General features: G+C 40.1%; 2 protein-coding genes across 2 annotated transcripts; both read right to left on the bottom strand.

Moving 5' to 3' along the window:
- Positions 1-566: 566 nt before the first annotated feature.
- LOC133448857 (rac GTPase-activating protein 1-like) lies at positions 567-9,912 on the bottom strand. Its single transcript, XM_061727784.1, has 16 exons — positions 9,803-9,912; positions 6,924-7,126; positions 6,559-6,713; positions 6,298-6,367; positions 6,128-6,181; positions 5,881-5,958; positions 5,642-5,759; positions 4,658-4,800; positions 4,387-4,551; positions 4,193-4,288; positions 3,872-4,070; positions 3,681-3,786; positions 3,353-3,485; positions 3,097-3,205; positions 2,405-2,513; positions 567-1,241 (listed from the first exon to the last, which is right to left on the bottom strand). The coding sequence occupies exons 1-16, from the start codon at positions 9,879-9,881 to the stop codon at positions 1,169-1,171; spliced, it is 1,890 nt and encodes a 629-aa protein (XP_061583768.1). The 5' UTR covers positions 9,882-9,912; the 3' UTR covers positions 567-1,168.
- A 4,851-nt stretch (positions 9,913-14,763) lies between these two features.
- On the bottom strand, positions 14,764-19,323 carry LOC133449495 (major intrinsically disordered Notch2-binding receptor 1-like). Its single transcript, XM_061728649.1, has 3 exons — positions 17,320-19,323; positions 16,628-16,846; positions 14,764-15,604 (listed from the first exon to the last, which is right to left on the bottom strand). Exons 1-3 carry the CDS (start codon positions 19,321-19,323, stop codon positions 15,410-15,412), a joined length of 2,418 nt encoding a protein of 805 aa, XP_061584633.1. The 3' UTR covers positions 14,764-15,409.
- Positions 19,324-20,158: the final 835 nt, after the last annotated feature.

Raw genomic sequence — 20,158 nt, 5'->3', positions numbered from 1 at the left:
ATGAAGATGGCACAAAGGAATGGATGTTAACAGTTAGTCGGCAAAGATCTTTGGTGCATGTTAGACACCAGCTAAAAGAAATTACAATTGAGAAGAATAAATGTATAAAAATATACAAATTTATAAAAAGGGCAATTTAACCTTCAACCTATGGATGTGGTTTACTTGATGTAGTTGCTCACTTTTTTCAAAAAGACAAACATCCTAATTAACAGCTGAATCTATATTTTTACAATAAGATTAGCTAAAGGTGATGAGAGCAGCAGGGTGGGAGGGTGGAGAATGCAGAATAACTCCCTTGCAAATCAATAACATACTCTTACGAATATAAGCAAAATAAGGACACTTGTTACAAATCCATTTTCACATTAAAGTAGCTCCATATTTTACTTTGTGTTCACACTGATCTGGATCTCATATCTTTGGTTAAGAGAATAACTATTTACAGTCTGTTATTCCGAACGCTTATGCGCAAAACCGACTGAAACGCCTCTTTAACTGTGTATGAAAACTGGTGCAAGGGCGCCCTCTAGCGGTAGGTGTGACCAATCACTAAAAATCCGTTCTTTGTTTTTTCTTTAAAAGAGTGCAAAATGCAGCAGTATTTTCTAGCATTAGTAGTTGTGCATAGATTATTGTTAAAGTGATCACAGGTTAAAAGTTGGTTAGTATACATCAAAGCACATTCACATAAAGAAAATGTTAAATCTTTAAAACAAAAGGTTGAAAACATAGACTGGCCAATAATACAGACCCTGTTCTGCTTCATTTGGTGTGTATAATGTGATGGTGCGTCACCGTGGTTACAACCACAGAATCCAAGACAGACACCAGTAAGATACACGTCAACATCGTACATAAAGCAGAGGATCTACGCTTTTTTTCTCCCTCTAAATAGTTTCATATGGTTGCTTAGGCATTACAAGCTCAGACAGATGATACGTTGGCCAATAAACATTATTAGTCAAAGTTACAACAAAAATACTTATATTCTGACATTTTTTTAAGTGGAAAAAAAAATGAACAGAAAATTAAAAAAGAAAAAGAAAAAAACATTTGACCAAAATAAAACAAGCAGTGAATTTTCCCAAAAGATAGTACGAAGACACTCTGTTACAGCAGGAACTAACATCCAGAAACATGAGTCGTTTTCTTTCTCCGTCTTTCTTTAGTTCAGCTTCGGAGAAGCAAAGAAGCTGCCGTTCCGGTTCAAGGCAGATGCTTTGCTCTTGCTTCCAAATCTAAGGGTCGGAGGTTGAAAAAGAAGAAATCTTAATTTTTTTTGTAAGTAATATAAAATAGATGAAGAGAATGACCAGAATTTCATTCAAAATATTTTAAAAACTAAATTGGCTGAAGAGTTCAGGGGGTTTTGTGCTTATGCCGCATCAACCTGAAGAAACTTTAATAGTAAACAGTATTGCAAAGAAGAGTGAGAATCTTCAATTTATCTTTATACATCTGTCAAATGAACAAAAGCATGTTTTTTTTTTTAAGTAGACCCTCTTTCACATTTAATGTTTTACATGAAACATTTACAAGGCATTATGGTCTTAAATCAGAGAAAATAAACTCAATGGATAATATGACATTTAACCTTTGGTAAAACTAAAATTAAACTAAAATTCAAAAGCAGTGTATCATCATAACACCACCACCGTGCTCGAGAACGGCGCTGATATGCGTGTGCTTTGTTTTCACAAATAGTTATGTGCATTACAGCCAAACATTTTCGCTGTGGTCTGATCTGTTGAGACAATATCGCTCCAAAGGTCCTGTGTGCACCTGTAACCCCTCTACTCGGGTCACTTTTAATGGTATTATCGTGAACTTTAAACATGCTGACTGAACCCTGGAGAGTCTGAGATGTTAATCTGGAATTTCTCTTGACCTTGGGATGACCTTGTTGGAACATCCACTCCTGAGAAGATTGCCAAATGTCTTGAATGCTTTTCATCTAAGGTTTTAATTACCTTATTATAAAAAGCCTGGCAAGGGTCTAATGAAATGTGAAACCTTAGAAGTAAAAGAGAATGTACTTTTATTTTTAAGAAGCAGCCTACACGTATGAAAAATGAAGCCAAAGTTGACCTGTGTTAAGCTCAAAGTTTAAGGCCAGAAGAGTCTGCAAAAGCAGATCTCACCATGTAGTAGTCTACTATTAATTCCAATCATAATCAATGTGCGTCATTTTGACTTGTTTACAATACAGTCTATCTTGATGATGCCGATATGAGAGCAGAGAATAAAAAATGTACAGTAAATATTTTAAAATCCTACAGTGCAATAGATTTTATATTATAATAAAGTGTGTTTCAGTAAATCTATTTTCATCTTACTTCCAAGCAAGACTAAATAGGCGAGTTTTAGTGAGTGAATTTTATACAGATGTGTGTGAGCTTACAGGGTGGTACTGGACAGCGTCTGCTTCATCCGCTGAGACAGGGAGCTGGAGGACGGTGTTTTGGCCATCATCTGGCGTTCTGGAGTTGTCACTGGTCCCAGTATACTTACTAGAGTAAAAATACAAAAAACAATAGCTTTAGAAGTACTGAATGCAAATGCTTGAAAAGATAGAAGAAAATGCTCCACTGATCTAAATGCCACGAGATCTTATTGGCGTCACAGCCTTGAAAGCATGCGTGAGAATGTATGAACTGTTTAAATGTTGAACACTGAAGATCAAGCTATCAAAAGGACAGCCAGAAAACTTTCAACTTTATAAAGCACCTGTGTGGTGGTTATTACATGTACAACTAATAACTACTGCGCTGAGGTTACGTACAGATAAACCTCATGGCAGATTTCTTCCAAACAGCATCTATGCTTGCTTCGTGTTGGAGGCTGCACAATCACCTTGATGTGCAAGTATGGAAAACTCCTAACTACATTATCCAATATGTACATGACAGTTTGACAGCAGAGCAGATCAGAACTCATGCAGTCAGTGGAAATGCACGAAGTCACAAGACTGGAGTGAGACATCATCCCAGCCCTGAAATCATGCCAACTAGTTTACACTGTTGATGGAACCATCTAACAACTTTGTGTTGTTAATTTTAGAAGAACACATATATCATAAGTTTAGTGTTTTACCTTTGTGATTTGGAGTGTCGGCTTGGTGAGAAAAATCCATGCTTGCAACATCTGGATAAGCAAAGCGGCTCCAGTAGCTCTCTGGAATACTGATCAATTGTTCTACAATCTGTTAAAAAGGTAGACAATTTGTGTTGAGTATTTGCAGTCAAACAATAATCTAAAAATCTAAGTTAACAGAAAAAACACTTAATTCATGAAACAAGGGAACAGAGTTCTGACTTTCACACAAATTCAGAGTAAATCTTCACTTTACCTTTGGTTGCCTACTGGTGTCTTGTAAGATGGTCATGGGGTCTGGGTCAGGAACAGCGTGACCCACCAGGGTCGGGCCGAACACCCTGGACAGGTTGTTCACATCCATCTTGGTATCCAAACTTTGAGACACCCTAGGAAAAGACAAGAGACAGATATTAACATAGATTAACAAGCAGGTTCAAAACTATGAAAAACATAAAAGTTTGATTTGACCCTTAAACTTTTTCTTTTACAAATATATGCTTACACATGTCTGTCTAATGGATATCAGATCATGGGACAAACAAAAAAAAAAAAAGCTCTTAGCTTGAATATGAGTGACTTACTTCTGCAGGTGGATCATGAGGCAGGCCAGAGTGTCTCGGTTGGGTTGAGGCAGCTCACCGATGGCCTGATACAACATGGCCAGACAGTTGCCATCATCCTGAATTTCTACAAAAAAAATAACAAATAAAAAATATTTTTAATAATAAATTCTCCAGATTTCATTGATTTTCTGGAGTTCTCAAAAACGTACCGGCTGCCTGCATGAAGGCTTTGTTGAGGTGGAAGGTGAGCAGCGGCTCTGGAAGGTTTCTTAAGAAGTCCTTGAGGACACCTGCAATGACATTGATGTCCTCCACTTTGTTAAGGGGAGGCAGAGTTTTTCCTCTAATGAGCTTCTCCTTCAGCTCTTTCACCAAGCGCTCTTGACCAGAGACTCGGTACAGGCCAACCTGTACAGGGGCAAAGTAAAACCGACTGTCAAAATCTAGTAGCATATAACTAATCATCTATTACATCACTTAGGTACGCATTAAAGTAAAAGGTGAAAAATAAACAGTAAAGCTCTTTTCACCTCATGGAGACCCCGACGTTCAATCTCTTTAATACAGTAGACAACCAAAGACGGGATCTTTGGAGAGGTGGCCGGAGCAAAGTCAGCCAGGGTGGCCTACAAGAGAGCAATATATTTTTAAATATATATGACGAGAGAAAAATAGAAAATTATGTCGGGAGAGCACGATGAGTTAAACAATCAGAAACATGTACCTCTGTGCTTTTGAGGGGAGTAGTAAGAGCTGTGGGATTACAGGGCAAGGAACAGTTGTCACGACACTCTGGATGTGTCACGACCCGGCAGTTCTGGCAGCGAAGACACAGCTTGCCGAACCTTGTTCTTCTCCCACATGGTGCACAGAACTCAGACTTGATCACCTTAGAGGTGTATGGAAAAGAAGTTAATTGGGCGAATAAGCAGGCCGTCCTTCTGAAAGTAGAGACAGAGACATCATTTTGTACATTTAAAAACATTCAGTCATACCGTTTTGGGAACAAAGTTATGCTTCTTTCCTCCTCCAGCTCTAGGGGCTTGGCGTTGGGCTGGAAACTGTGAGACTGGTGTGCAGGGAGCCTCACTGGTCGTATCAGACTGGTCAGTTGTGGTGTCACCCAACTCTGGAGCCACTGCAAACATAATCATGCGAGGGTAAGATCGCATAACCAGGGGGAAACGAAAAGAACAGAATTTCAACCATATACTTAGCGTTAGGGCTGTTCGATTAATCGATTTTAAATTGTAATCGCGATTATGTAATTAGAACGATGTTAAAACGTGAAACTCGTAAAATCGATTTTTCAATTTTTTTTTTTTTTACCTTGTCTGCACACATATTAATGATTGATACCATATTAATGATTGATGGAAATACCTCTCAATACCTACGACAAGTGCCCCATCGGAGAGGCTCTTTAGTGTAGGAGGGGGCGTTGGCAAAAAACTTGCAAATGTGAATAGCAAATGTAATGACTGACATTACACACCTCTACCTCCTTCATGGGTTGCATTATTATTTAGCATGCAAAGACCCAGTTTAGTTTAATTAGAAAATGTCTTGTTTTATTTAATTGGAAATATAACTTACTGTATGTTTGCAAGTGCTGATTTGCTGATTTTTTTTTCAGAGATGAAACTTTATATTTTGTTATATTTTTTTGAAACTTTTTTTCAACTTATTTACAGAGTTTTGCACTTTATTCATTCATTTTTGGTTTAATAAGAGCAAAGTTCGCACTTAAAGCCCAATGGGGCAAATGTTCAATAAAAAAACAGCATATTTGAAATAATTTCTTTGCCTTTTGTCAATTCACAAAATAATCGTAATCGAAAATCGGATTTTGAGAGAAAAAAAAAAATCGAGATTTTATTTTTGGGCAAAATCGAACAGCCCTACTTAGCGTTAAAAAATAAAAATCAAATCAACCAAATTGTATTGTAAGGTTCCATAAAAGAAACAACAATTCTCACCACTCCTCCTTCTGCTGCGTGTCCAGTAAGGCACAGTTTCAATGGTGGAGACGGCCTCAAAAACGCCACCATTTGCAGGAACAGTGATGGTCGTTTTGGCCACAATAGACTCATTAATCTGAATCATACGCAAGGAGACATGACATGTGATCTTTGTAATAGCCACAGCCACTTAAACATGGTTTCCAGAGAAAGACTGCTCTTTTAATGTCACGGTGAGCTGCAGAGGTCAGTATTACCCTATCTGATGGACGTCCAGTGGAGCGAGGCTTCTTCAGCGCCTGTGGGGGAACTTCTGAGAGTTTTCTGGAGGAACGCTGTGGATTAAAATATCATTTTCAAAAACAAAGAAAATCAAGATAATTTAAAGGCAAATTATGAATCCTGTGACTGCTCTTAGATGTCATTTTTGGATAAAATGACTAATCGCTAAAGACCATCTCAAAGCATGGCAGCTTTTACTCAATATGCGAGGATATTACTCACTCTTTTTTGACGCTTACGCAGTCTCACTTTATTTATCCCAGAGGAATCCCATTGCTACAGGAAAAGTTGTAAGATAGAACATTGTCATACTTTGGAAATTCCCATCATTGATATGTGAAGATATGCATCTCCATTATTTTTAAATAATTGTAAAAGAAGAGTATATTTACCAAAGAATCATCGGTTTGGTCATAGCTGATGTCTGACAGCAAAGTAGCCGATTCATCAATTTTACTTAATCTGTAAAAGAGTATAAAATCAATGAATGTACTGAGTGGAATTACAGATGGTTGCAAGGTGACACAATGTTTTCATAAATTACCGAACTTCATTGTTTTATCACAGTCCCTTCTTTATCATACAATCTAGTAGTTATTCTGGGAGTAAGTATGAAGCTGAGCGGCTTGAGGAGTCGCCAACGTGAGACTGACCTTTGACTGGAGTTGAGGTTGCTTTTAGCAGCTTGTGCCGCCTGAGAGTGGGCACTGAGGAAGGCCAGGGCTGACCGCTGCTCTTCACTTAGGTGGACACTGCTACCATTGTTGTCCGAAATCAGCATATCACGGATAAGTTGTAGCTGCCGATCCTTTCATTTTCAAAGAAGCAGCATGTTGGTAGAGAAACAGACGCAGTACTTGATAATATCAAACAATCGCAAATTAAACAACGAAAATCAGCACAATCAGTGAGTGATGTTACCATTTGTTACATGAAGACTAACAACTTTTCTTCTTTTTTTTTTTTTATCTATAAAACACCAAAAGTACACGAGATTTAAAATCAGTGTGACACCAACCAGCTTTTCGTGGACTGCTTCTGCGTTCTGGCGTCGGCGTATCTCCACGTCCACCTGGTTTCGAGCGTGTTTTAATTTGACCTCCAGGGCGCCCTTCTCTGTGTCTGCTTTAGCCAGCATCTCTTTACAGGAAACCAGCTCATCACCTGCCAGCAGCCACTTCTTACGGCATTCTTCAAAATGTATAGCCATCTGGAGGAACTCTGGATGATTTGACAACAGAAACATAGACTTTTGTGGTATTCATGTCTATTAAAGCTCAAAAAATGTTGTTTGCCTCAGAGAAATACAAAACCTTATTTAGACTGCCTAAAAAAGATATTGACTCTTATTAAAAGTGAACAAATGATTAACAGTGCTATTCTGTGACTGCATTTGTGTTATTGACTAGACTATTCATTTCTACAGCCTGTGTGTTTAATTTTATTTTAGCAACCATTTTTGTTTTTTGACAGGACTATATTAATATAGTTAAACTAGTCTAAAGGACACAGATCAGATAGTATAATTAAAACATGCCCCCCCTTTATATAGTCTTTCCAAAATGTAAAGTCTAACAAAGATTTTTTACAATTAAGTAAGTAAGTAAGTAAGTAAGTAAGTAAGTAAAATTTATTTATAGAGCGCTTTTTGTAGATACAATCACAAAGTGCTTTACATCAGGGATAAAATGCAGTAGAATATAAAACACACAATAGCACAACAACAGGTAACTTCACAGATGCCCAGGGAAACGCCTGTCTAAAGATATATGTTTTAAGTTCTCTCTTAAAACTGTCAGTGGACTCAATGCTGCGTAAGGTCAGTGGAAGTGCATTCCAGAGGCGAGGGGCACTGGCCTGGAAAGAGCAGTCACCTCGCGTTTTAAAACGGGTGCGGGGGACCATCAAGAGTTTTTGATCTGATGACCTTAATGAACGTGAGGGAGAGTAGGGTCTCAGCAGTTCAGCAATGTACACGGGAGCTTGATTATTTAGGGCTCTAAAAGTAAGTACTAAAATCTTAAAATGAATCCTAAAATTAACTGGTAGCCAATGTAAAGAGTATAAAATCGGGGTGATATGATCCCTTTTCCTTGTTCCAGTTACCAATTACTTTCGGTTGCCTCTTATTCATTTATAAATGTTTGACAGCTTTGTAATTATATTCTGGCTAAAAATTAAGTTTGATTACCTTTTCCAGTCTATGATTAAAATGCCAAAAAAAAAAGAAAATTCAATCTTAATGTACTCCTTTAGCACAGAGACATACTATAAAAGTTTAATCAAAACTACAAGTACAAGGTATATTGGAAAAAAGATGTACACACACACAAAAAAAAAATGCTCCCTCCAAATTTGCATTTCGGGACCACAAAAACAAAAGGAAACAACCACAACTATATCAACACAGCTATTAAAAACATCCTGCCACAGTAGAGTAGATAAACAGTTAAGACTACAAGCATACCTGTCAAGTCTCCCGTTTTGGCAGGGAAACTACCGTTTTTTACACCTCTTTCCCGCCGTCCTCCCGTATTAGTATTTTTTTTAGTTTTATAATATAAGACATTTTAAACTGCAAACTGAATTGTCACTAACCTCGCGAGAACTGCCACCTGCTGTAGTCTGGTTCTCACGAGGTTAGTGGCGACAACGGGAACAAACTCGGAACAACAAATCAGAGAGATGGATGTAACGAGAGAGAAGGCATTTCTGACCAAAAAGCGAAGACTTCGTGTGAATATCTCTAAAAATGGGAAACCAAATTTACTTTCCTAAAGAGGAACAAGACGGGGCTCAGTTACCCGTTCTGAAAGATTTGTAATTGTGTTTTTAGTGTCTCTCACGGGGGAAAGACTGATGTCAGTCAGTGAACGCCAGAGAGCCCCATGAGTGAAAATGACAAATTAAAAGAAAATGTAAATGTTTCCCTTGAAGACAATCAACGAGTATATAAACTGAAAATATATATATATATATATATATATATATATATATATATATATATATTTAAAAAAAAGTGTCCTTTAATTCCCCTTTGTGTTTTCATTTAGGCTCTATTATAGGAATTACATACATAGGAATGTCCACAGCATTTCAGTTTCAACAAAGGTCACTATCAGATTCTGAGCACATAATTGTAGTTTGTAAGTGATTAACAGGTAGTTATTTTAGATTTCTTGCAAACCTGTCTAAATCTCTGCTTGAGAAAGGTCCTGTGGACCGAAACGTTGTTTGTTTGCTTTATTAAAGTCTTTTGCAAGTGACTTGACAGTGTGCGGGAGACCCCTTTTTTCCTTTGTTCACTCCTACTCCAACGCACCTGTTTTTCAAGTTTTTTTTGGTGTACATCAGCCTCCAGATCTTTACTGCAAACCTGTCTTAAAATGTAAGATACTGGACCTTGGTTGGTGGAAAATGTCCCTTATTTTTCAATCTAAAACTTGACAGGTATGTACAAGTATGTTGAAGCACTTTAACTTACTCTGGCACTTTAACGCCTAAACTTTTAACTGCTAAATGTGAAACTCTGTGTGTAATGTATTCACTATTGTAATATATGTAAATGTCTGTAAGATCGTGTTAGTATGAAGATTGATGTGTCAGGTTGTTCTCCTGTTCCTTCTATCTTAAATAGAAGCAAAATAACAAGAACAGAAACTTTTTGCACGTTTTATTTGTTTTAACTTGTTGTTTAACTTGTCTTTCTTTTATATTTTTAGCCGGGGGACTGCCAATGGAAACTAGCTCTGTAGCTAAAATTGGGTGCATTTGCATTCTTAATTCTAAATGTATATGAATGTACACTGTCCCTTCTCAAATAAACTGAATTGAATTGGAAGCGTTGAACGGCGTGTGTAAAGGTGAATATTAAACAGCAGGGAGGAAGTGACTCACGCGGCTCCACGCTCTCGTTCAGCCCGTCCACCTGAGCCATCAGGCTCTGGAACTGGCTGTACAGGTTCACAGCCTCCATACCGGCGAAATCCAGCAGTCTTCTCCCAAGACAACCCTTTAATCACAAGAGTAAAAGGAGAGATAGTGGTTAAAAGGAAACCTAACTTATATCCATCAGCCTGGACGAGTCTACAAACTTAAACCTGAATTATGGTTCCGCGTTAAAACGACGGCGTATGGTGCGCGTCGCCGCGTACCCTACGAGGTAGGTTCTGCGTTGGTGTGACGGAGAACCATAAATCAGCCTTAAAGCCACACTTCTAGCTCTGCAGCCAGCTAAATATAATAAACACATCTCGCACGGAACAGAGGAAATAGATTAAAATATGTGTAACCGAGTATTCAAACACACCAACAAGCCTTTTGGATGAATTAACCATTAATCAGGTTTAGAGGTGGTTTGCAAACAAGGAAACTAGTGCGAGATAGCAGGAACGTTAGCGACCATCAACCCACTTTTACAGCAGGTGAACCATTGTTAAGTTAGTGGGAAACACCAAAGACGGTTACCTGTGCGATCACGTTGCTACTGCAGTGCGGTGGACATGCAATGCGATGATAACCCCCGTTAAGAGCAAAAGGTTGGTTGTTTATCTCCACATACGCCGACGCGCCCACATTCCTTCACCAGCAGCCTCGTTCAAAATCAGCGCCGCTTTTCTTCCTCGGCGCCTAAAGGCGGATGTGCGTGCGCTCTAGCGCCCCCTCAAGGCCAGGACTGCAACTGCAGGGCTCGACCTGCCTAGTGCGGTTTACCGCTTAACCCTGAATTATGGTATCTGAAGAAATACACTCCTCAATGTTAATTATTTAGTTTAATGACAGAGATGAAGAAGCCCTGCAGAAATAGTAAACAATAAACATAAGCAGGCTGAATCTCACATGAAAATAATATAGGAATTTGCTTAAATAACATTATAATATATCTCAATCATTGTATTGTTTATATAACATATAAGTAAGCAAATCCTGAAATAAAATAACAAAACAAAGTAACAGAAACTATACCATATCGTTTGATAAAACCAATGAGCAATATATTGTAAACTTACAACTATAATGTGGAGAGCTCCCAACCAATCCCACATGCTTCTCTGAAAGAACATGAACCCCACACACAACAACGATGCCTGTTACTTCCCTCTACAGGACGGTAAGGCTCATACTGCCATACTCAGTATTGCGTTAAATCGACGCAGATCCTACGGCGTAGGGTACACTGTCTGGTCCGCGTTGGTGTAACGCAGAACCATAAATCAGCCTTTATGCATGACTTCAGCAATTCCCCCAAGTCACAGGGTTACAGTAAGTGGGGTATTCGTGTCTCAGACTTGTAATATTCATAATACACTTCAATTCATCATCACATATCGTGTCCACCGATGACTTCTGGAAAAACACAATCTTTTAGAAAGCACTTATAATTGCTGTTACGTTGATTGTCATCCTAACCATAGGAGTGAGTGTGTGTGGGTGTTTGTGTATCTGTGGCCCTGCAATAACTATGGTGACATGTCCAGGATGTTCAAAGACAGCTGGGATAGGCTCCAGCTGATTCTCTATGATTCTTATGAAATCATATCAATATTCAAAATATATGCTTCCGGTTCGGCTTGATTGTACAAATGTAATAGTCTACATACTTGACATGACATAGATTTCAAGGTGGTCTGACTCGAGAACCCAATTCTCAAATGCAATATTTTTATTCTTTATCTCACAGTAGATGGAAAAAAAACTTGAACTCATGCTGTATGATCCACATGCTTCCTCAAGTGTTTGTTGCCATGTATTTGTTGGTAATATTATGTGTGATGTTTTCATCTGTGCTCATACAGTATAAGATGCGCACAGCAGCATCATTAATCAGCCGCTGATGGCATAACTGGGTGCAGTAGAGCAGTTAACAAAAATAACGTGCACAGACACTCATTTAAAATTCACATGTGTGTGCAAAATGACTTGTCAACAGACTACAGCTATGCTGTGTGTGGCTATGTCATTTGTTTTGCACTGGCTGCCTGATTTAGCGTTAAACTCTCCTTCAGAAATGCACACGTCGGCTGAGCAATCCAGTCCATTACAGTTTATTTGAGATAATAGGATCTGTCGGTCAATATATCCTCTCCGACTTTATCAATAATTCATCTTTACAGGTACATTTCCTCCAGTCATGGCTCATTTTACTCTCTTTTACATCAGTCACTGTGTGCTCCTGCTTAACCTGAATATACTAAATGCACTATCTGTACATTTAACCACACACTTGACCAAGAAAAATGGCAAGTAATTAGATTTATAGAGTAACTGCAAGTATATTTAGTTGCCTCTTGTGCACCATAATGCTTTAAGTACAAGGTTTTTAACCTTAGTGATTTATCATATAATGAATAAATAGGTTGTGACCCATTCGTATTGTTGATTTATCCAGCAACAACAACACACTTCTGCAATCATATGAAGCACAGCACAACATTAACCTTTATCATAACATCTGTACATATTTTCTGTCTTGTGTGATTGGCTTACGAGACAGAATGGTTACAGAATGACAAGAAATTCACAGATTTTGACTTGCTTGTGTAAAAAGAACGCAACTGCAAAACAGTGATCGCATTTCAAATCAAATCTGTCCAGGCATCTCTTGTAACAAGTCTTGGGATGCTTTAATGCATGGGAGTTTGAGAGGTAGCGCCAACAGATTTTGCTGACGCTAGAGTCGGGCCTGCTCACTGGTTCCATTGGAAGGGTAATGGATCCACAAACACCCTCATGGGTAACACTTGGCAGATACACAATGCATTTTTACTCAGTAGCACAAGCTGAAGACGAACACACCCCCTATACAGCCTGTGCATATTTGTACAAACAGGATGAAGTGAAGTCTTCAAAGTCTGGCAAAACAAATAAGCTTACCATTGCAGTTCTGTCCTGCATAGATGCAAAGTTTCTCTTCACTTTAGGTGTGTCTGTGTGAGTAACTTCAGTGGAGTAGAATACTGCATGTCTATCAGTTTTTATTTTCTTTGAATTCTCTTCCATTGAGTTTGACAAAGGAAATGTACTAAAATTGTGGGTCCAGATGGGAAACATGACAAGTACCAATACTCTGAAAAGACTCTGGACCCTGAAGTTCTGCGTTAAACCTCCAGCCTCTGGCAAGTGTTTATCTGCTGTTGAAGAAATACCGTAATGTAATCCACAACAGGGGATACTGATTGAGCGTTACGAATATATAAAATGTAGTGCAATCACGATAGACTTGGGAAACACAGCGGACACTGAGGTAGTCAGGGGGCGGGACTGCAGGTCAGGATGTCATTAGGTATGCAACAGATATCCATATAGACAGGTGGAAGCAAGGACTGGGATGATCAGAGGGTGAGACTGCAGGTCAGCACGCAGCTCCTGAAGCTCTGGCCTGCAAACATGTACAGAAGAGGAAAGGAGGGGGCAGACCAGCACAACAAACTTTGAACAATGGAGAACAATGATGGTTATGAGATACTTATAATAAATAACTGAGAAAGGAAAGAGAAGGAGGGGTGAGGGGCACCGCTCAGGTGATCATGTTGGTGTCGCCCTGCAGCGTAGGCCTATGGCAGCATATCTACGATGAATCTATGTTTAAGATGAGCTGCTCTAGTCTTATCCTGTAGCTACAGCTATGACTACTGGCCCTAACACACCAGAGTTTACACTAACTATAGGCTTTATTAAACAGAAACGTTTGAAGTTTGGTTTTAAAGGTGGAGGTGGTCTCAGCCTCCTTAACCCAGATTGGAAGTTGGTTCCATAGTAATGGTGCCTGATAGCAGAAGGTTAATCCTCTATTATCTATCAGGTCTATCAGGTCTTGAAAATATCATGGAGCTAGGCCGTTTTGGGCTTTATTCGCAAGTAATAACATTTTGAATTGGGTTCTAAGTTTTACCAGGAACCAGTGGAGGGAGGCTAACACTGGAGAGACATGCTCTCCATTGTTGATTCCTGTCAGCCCTCACGCTGCTGCACTTTGGATCACCTGGAGGATATTCAGAGAATTACTTGGACATCCTGCTGATAATACACTACAACAATAATAATAATATAATAATACATTACAGTAATCTACTCTAGAAGTTACAGACACATGAATTAGTTTTTCCACATCACTCTGTGAGAGGATGTTCCTAATATTTGCGATAATACGGAGATGGAAAAACGCTGTTTTACAAACCTGATTAATATGCTGTTTAAATGACAAATCCTGATCAAAATAAAACCAACATTTCATGCAGTTGTGTGCAGTACTGTAATTCAAGCCTTACTTAAAGTTAAATCATTGAGATTTTGTCAATCTCAGCAAAACGTGAAAAATAGTGGTAGTGCAACTGCAGCAGTTGTTTTAGTTATTTCTGTTTGAGTCCATTCTTTCATGCAAGTGTGTGCATTTTATGTTGGTTTTGGTTTGAAAGGGAACAACGTGATTTAACAGGATGTTTGCACAAAGTGGAATGTCACCCTACGGGGTGAATGGCTGCCAGATGACTGTTGGTGCTGAGTGAGTCTGTAAGTATGTGAGAAAGCTCTGGCCAAGTGAGTACTTTCAAATTATAAAGTGCATATACTGCAGGTGCACTTCAAGCTTCCCATCAATTGAATTACAAGTGGAATCTCCCATTCAGAGAGTGTTTACTGGAAAAAGGCTCCCTCTTTTGCTCCACATCTAAAGTATCATCACTAACAACAATCTTTCACTGTTGAAATCGGACGCTTGGTAAACACTCTGCACCACATATAATAAACACTCGCAAGTGGATTAAACAGATCAGATTTTCCTGTTTGAAAAAAGTGTGTAAGAACTCTATGAAAATAATATTCTTTATTGATTCCACATTCTTTGAGCAGCATACTGTATATTTAAGAACATTCAAGCAAAAAGAAATTAAACACCATTGTCCACACAATTCAATTCTCTTAATGAATTATCTAAATCCTCGTCTATTGATAAAATGTCCCTTACATAGAAGTGAAAAAAGCCCTGTATGGTTATAAAGGGAACAGCAAGATCAAGTCAGGCAGTGCTCGATGCATATACTTGACAGTGTTGCTTATCAGAAAAGTGCAGACATGACAAGAAAGTAATAAGAAATTGACACTTCATTGGCTCAGTAGTACTAGTTTCAACATATGTTGTCATAGTTATTTTAAAAACGTAAAATAAACTTAAAAGCTTGGCATTAATCCCTTATTTCTGTGGTCACCTGAAGATTAAGAACATACACCATGAAATAAAATCACAGCAGATCTTGGAAATACTCTTGTAATGGAAGACACTTTACAGCCTCTTGTAGCTGTATTAGAGAATGATTTATGGTTCAAATCCTCCCGTTTTTCTGAAGTTACGGACAATGGTGCATCATGCGGACAGATGTAAGGAGTTCAGTAAGTCACAGTCCCTCTCTCCATGAGAAAGCGTTTCAGATCCTGGGTACACCACATCGCTGCTGACAAGACATGAACAGATAAGTCCGATGAGGACAGATGGATTTTCTGTGGGGTTTTTCATGAGCCCACTGTGCAAATGGGAATGACGATGATAAGGATGATAGCCACCACAATGGTAATGAGGGCGACCAGTTTGCAGGCCTTGAGCCGACGGAGGTTAGCTTCTTTACGCCTGAGCAGAGCATCGTAGCCCGGAGTGTAGATGTCTTCCATCCAGAACTCCATGTTGTTGGGGTTTAAAGACTCCTGAGCCTGGGCAAAAGAAGTTAATTTGCTTTTATGAGGAGTAAAAGATATATTTTTTGTAACAGATACTTTAATTTTTCTCCACTACCTTTCCCAGTATGCTCCATAATAGAATGTTATTATAACATCAGAAAATAAAGCAAATATTCCTCTAGAACGGGGGTCGGCAACCCGCAGCTCTAGAGCCGCATGCAGCTCTTTAGCGCCGCCCTAGTGGCTCCTGGAGCTTTTTCAAAAATGTTTGACTTTTTTTTCCCTTTTTTTCTTCTCTTTCTTTCTCTTTTTTTCTTATTTTTTCTTTTTTCCTTTTTTCTCTTTTTTTCTTCCTTTTTCCTTTCCTTTTTAATCTCGACATTTCGACTTTTATCTTGACATTTCGACTTTTTTCTCAACATTTCGACTTTCTTCTCGAAATTTTGACTTTTTTCTCGACATTTTGACTTTTTTTCTCGACATTTTGACTTTTTTCTCAACATTTCGACTTTTTTCTCGGCATTTCGCCTTTTTTCTTTTTTTTTCTTTTTTCCTTTTTTTCTCTTTTTTTCTTCCTTTTTCCTTTCCTTTTTAATCTCGACATTTCGACTTTTTTCTCAACATTTTGACTTTTTTCTCAACATTTTGACTTTTTTCTCAAGATTGTACTTCAACGTTATTCTCGACATTTCGACTATTTCCTCAACATTTCGACTTTTTTCTCGACATTTCGACTTTTTTTCTCGACATTTTGACTTTTTTCTCCACATTTCGACTTTTTTCTCAACATTTCGCCTTTCGCCATTTGCCTTCATTCTAATACTTTTCATTTTTTGCGGCTCCAGACATATTTGTTTTTTGTGTTTTTGCTCCAATATGGCTCTTTCAACATTTTGGGTTGCCGACCCCTGCTCTAGAAGATATGACGCCCCAAATCATTAATTAAATCATTTGTATACTAATTTTACTGACTTAATATAGATACGACATGGGAAACAGAACAATATATTAAACATTTTGATCTACCGTAGCTTTTCATCAGTCTGCAGTTCTTACCTGTAGGTCCAAAGGGGAGATCCGTGCCTCTCTGTCATCTACAGTCCATATGGGTCTTCCTCTTCCTTCAGCCAGTCTGGGGTCGATGACCTTCCCAGAGGAGAGCCCTCGCGTCAGACTGCTGTCCTTGTGATGGAACAGGGAGGAGTTAAACACTTGTTCCACCATGCTGGTGGACTTCTGGGAGAGTAGGTTAGTGGTGCTGTCTGACTGATCAGCCTAAAATGAAAATAGACCAAAAGCAAAATATGTATACCGTACTGTACATTGGATATTTCTAACATTTTAAAAGATGGAAAATTCAGGCAACTAAATACTACCATGCACATGCATTTGAATTGATGAGCTTTGTTTCTTTTCAGCACTGAGCAAACAGCATTCGCTGTCAAGATTTGAACCAATACCCCACAACATGGCCCGATGAGTCTGAAACACATTCACATAGTCACATACTCTGCAGGATAGACGGACAGAGACAGAGACAGGCTTGACAGATACCACGATCGCATTAAATGGATATACACGTTACGCAAATACTTTGCCTTTGCTCTTAAAATGATTTGCAAATCAGTCTGTGTGAGGACATCATATGTTCCTATCTGCAGAGATTCAATTACATCATCATGTATCATAAAAACACAGCATAAAATCAAGCATATGTGTGGAGAAGGCAGGATGGAACGTAACTCTACCTGTCCAATTTTTCGTTGCAATTCTTTGCCATCTTTATTTTTGGAGAAAGACACTGTCCAGTCTCTTGCAGAGTTAGAAACATTCAGCTGTTTGATATCAGAGAGACTTTTTTCCTCGGACTGGGTTTTGGAGGCACGGCGAGATGATGCATCCTTTTTCCCTTCTTTCGCATCTTTAGAGTCTGCTTTACCTTTGACGCTTTCTGGTTGATCCACAGGGGTGTTCCATCGGCTCCAGTCCAGACTGCTTGTGCTGGTCCCTGGAAACAGATGCCCAGATGCAGACAGAGGCTGAGGCTCCGATGACTCAGAAGGTGTGACGGGGTGGCTGATAAAAGAGGAGACACCACTGAGAGGCTCCAGCCATCTAGTGCCAATGCCTTGGCCGCCGCCAACGATAGGCTGCTGGATCTTTTCATCTAGTCGCTGCAAAGCAGAGAGGACCTGAGAAATCTCTGCCTTCACATCATTCAGAGACTCCAGCTGTCTTTCTATCTGACTCATACGAAGCAGCAGCTTACAGACACTGGTCTTAAGCCCATCGTCACTGCTCTCCAGAGAATGGAAGAGCCTCTGGAGCTGACCAAGGCGGCCACGTCTGGCCTCTGGGGTGTCCTGGTTAAGTGGGCCATCACTCGGGTGCAGGACCCCTGTGGAACCACACATACTTATGTCATCTAAGAATCGAAAAATAGCACTGATATCATCTTCACCAAACTCAGGGTCATCTAATGAGGTCATGAAGGAGAGACGATCAGCGTGAACCAGGCTGCGGAGTCTCCGTGCGTCTGGCAGGTCTGTTTGTGTTCCTCGAGCTTGCACTCCATCCCCTCCACTTGGCAATCCACTGTCCTCGCTCTCACCTCCTGAAGACCCCCCTAAAATGCTGATAGCCGGGGTCGATCGCCTTGGAAGTTGTCCTGCTTGTGATTCCATTCCCACATCAATGCTGCCCATACCTATCCGGTCCTCTAGACTGTGGCTCTTATTACTCCAGATGGGCCTTTTGTTCCTGGGTGGTAGAGGAAGACGGCTGGGGGACGGCTCTGATCCAGGTCCAAAATAAGTTGAGTCCTGCAGATCATCAAAGCTCTCATGTTTAGCGTTTGAGCGCTGCTCCGGCGACTGGTGTACGATCATAGGTGATGGATAAGGATTTGGGATCGCTTCAAAGCCGCGATTGCCAAAGCCTGCGTGTCCCATTTTGGGACTGGGAGACTCGCTGCTCACAGTCACCTGTGGTATTAGAGGTGGCTGGTTGTGGAAGTCCTTCCTGAAGATGTTTCTCTTCTGGTCAACTGCTGACTCCTGTTCGGCTTCAAACACCTCCATTGGAGCAGACTCTCCACTAGATTCACTATCCGTCTCCAAAGGTAGGTAGATATTCTTCATAACCTCGTTGGGAATTCGACCGGTAGTGTACGAATGTATAGTATGAGGCAAATCAAAAGAGACAGCCCTTGTCCTGATGGGAGGGGACGACACAAATGAGAGGGGATCCGGGGGAAGACTCGCTCGCTTGCGTGCAGAGTAATTTGATTTGGGATTCAGCAAGTGCTGGTCGATTGGTCTTCCACTAGAGTCAGACTGTATACGTGCTCTTGCTCGACCGGAAATGTTCGGTGGGTGGAGTCCAGGCAGACTAGGGCCTGGAGACTGGTCAACAGGGAGGACTGTCTGGGCTCTCATTGGATGGATGTCGTTGGAGACCCCACCTGTCATCTGAATGAGATTGAAGATAGTTACTATATCTGCAGCGACCCCTATGGGTGAAAGCCCCTGGCCTCTGGAGGCAACCCTGTCCCTGAACAAAGTGGCTGGAAAACAGGGGTCCCTGCTGGCAGCGGCAAACAGCAAACTCCTGAGCTCCACGAGGTGCTCTAAGTCAAAGCGGGTGCTGACCATGCGACAAAGGTCTTGGAATGTTAGCCACTGGCGCATATTGGCCAGTTCCTCTAGGATCCCCAGGAGGATCCCCGGGTACTCCTGCTGCATGTTAGCCATGGGAGCTCACCTGACGGAGAGAGGAGAGCAGTTAGGAAGGCAGTTCAATCTGGATACCACTAATCAATCAATTCCCGGTTTGACTCCCAGGCCCAGCAGGGTCTTTCTGTGTGGAGTTTGCATGTTCTCCCCGTGCTTGCGTGGGTTTCCTCCGGGTACTCCGGTTTCCTCCCACAGTCCAAAAACATGCATGCTAGGTAAATTGATCATTCTAAATTGCCCGTAGGTGTGATTGTGAGTGTGTCTGGTTGTTTGTGGGGACTGCGGGTGGAAACTAGCATTACTGCTAAACCCGGTGTATTCATACTGCTTAATGTAGTGTGCATTAATATGCATTGTCCCGTCTAAATAAACTTTGAAACTTCAAAAACAAAAGGTATTTATTAAGGCCATTAAAAATTATATAAACTGTCACATCAACAGTATGTTCAGGTCACGGTCTGAAATTAGTTATTTCACTGCCACAAGACAGAGCCATTAAAAGTAAAACGAGACAAGTGGCCCTTTGTAATATATGGGATGCAGTTCATACAAACATATGTGTACAGGGCAGGTTTGGTGTTTAGTTTATTATTGTTTATAACATTAAAACAAGCTAAATGTATATACTACTTAATGGGCAGATAATCTGATTTTATGTTTCCTAAGAGACGTGTCAGTGGTAGAGAGCTGGAGTGAGAGCCATTTGTGGGACTCTGAAGCGACCTTATTTTGGGGTCCTAAAATAACCGGTCATCTGACGAGATGACGCCGTCACTTGCGCACATCGCTTTAATCCACTCATCTCCAAGCACAGCTCAGTGGCATGCCTGCCACTTTACTCAACAAGTATGAT

The sequence above is a fragment of the Cololabis saira genome, chromosome 8, assembly GCF_033807715.1.
Source record: "Cololabis saira isolate AMF1-May2022 chromosome 8, fColSai1.1, whole genome shotgun sequence".
Classification (NCBI taxonomy): domain Eukaryota; kingdom Metazoa; phylum Chordata; class Actinopteri; order Beloniformes; family Belonidae; genus Cololabis; species Cololabis saira.
This window is presented reverse-complemented; position numbering and strand designations above follow the sequence as displayed.

Excerpts from the sequence above, each read along its gene's own strand:
- LOC133448857 (XM_061727784.1), bottom strand. The coding sequence starts at position 9,881 with ATGGAGGCTGTGAACCTGTACAGCCAGTTCCAGAGCCTGATGGCTCAG. Across the intron at positions 6,368-6,558 it reads AACCTCAACTCCAGTCAAAG|ATTAAGTAAAATTGATGAAT; the intron begins GTCAGTCTCACG and ends ACTCTTTTACAG. Across the intron at positions 3,787-3,871 it reads AGCCTTCATGCAGGCAGCCG|AAATTCAGGATGATGGCAAC; the intron begins GTACGTTTTTGA and ends TTTTTTTTGTAG.
- LOC133449495 (XM_061728649.1), bottom strand. The coding sequence starts at position 19,323 with ATGGCTAACATGCAGCAGGAGTACCCGGGGATCCTCCTGGGGATCCTA. Across the intron at positions 16,847-17,319 it reads TGCAACGAAAAATTGGACAG|GCTGATCAGTCAGACAGCAC; the intron begins GTAGAGTTACGT and ends TTTTCATTTTAG. Across the intron at positions 15,605-16,627 it reads TCTCCCCTTTGGACCTACAG|GCTCAGGAGTCTTTAAACCC; the intron begins GTAAGAACTGCA and ends TCTTTTGCCCAG.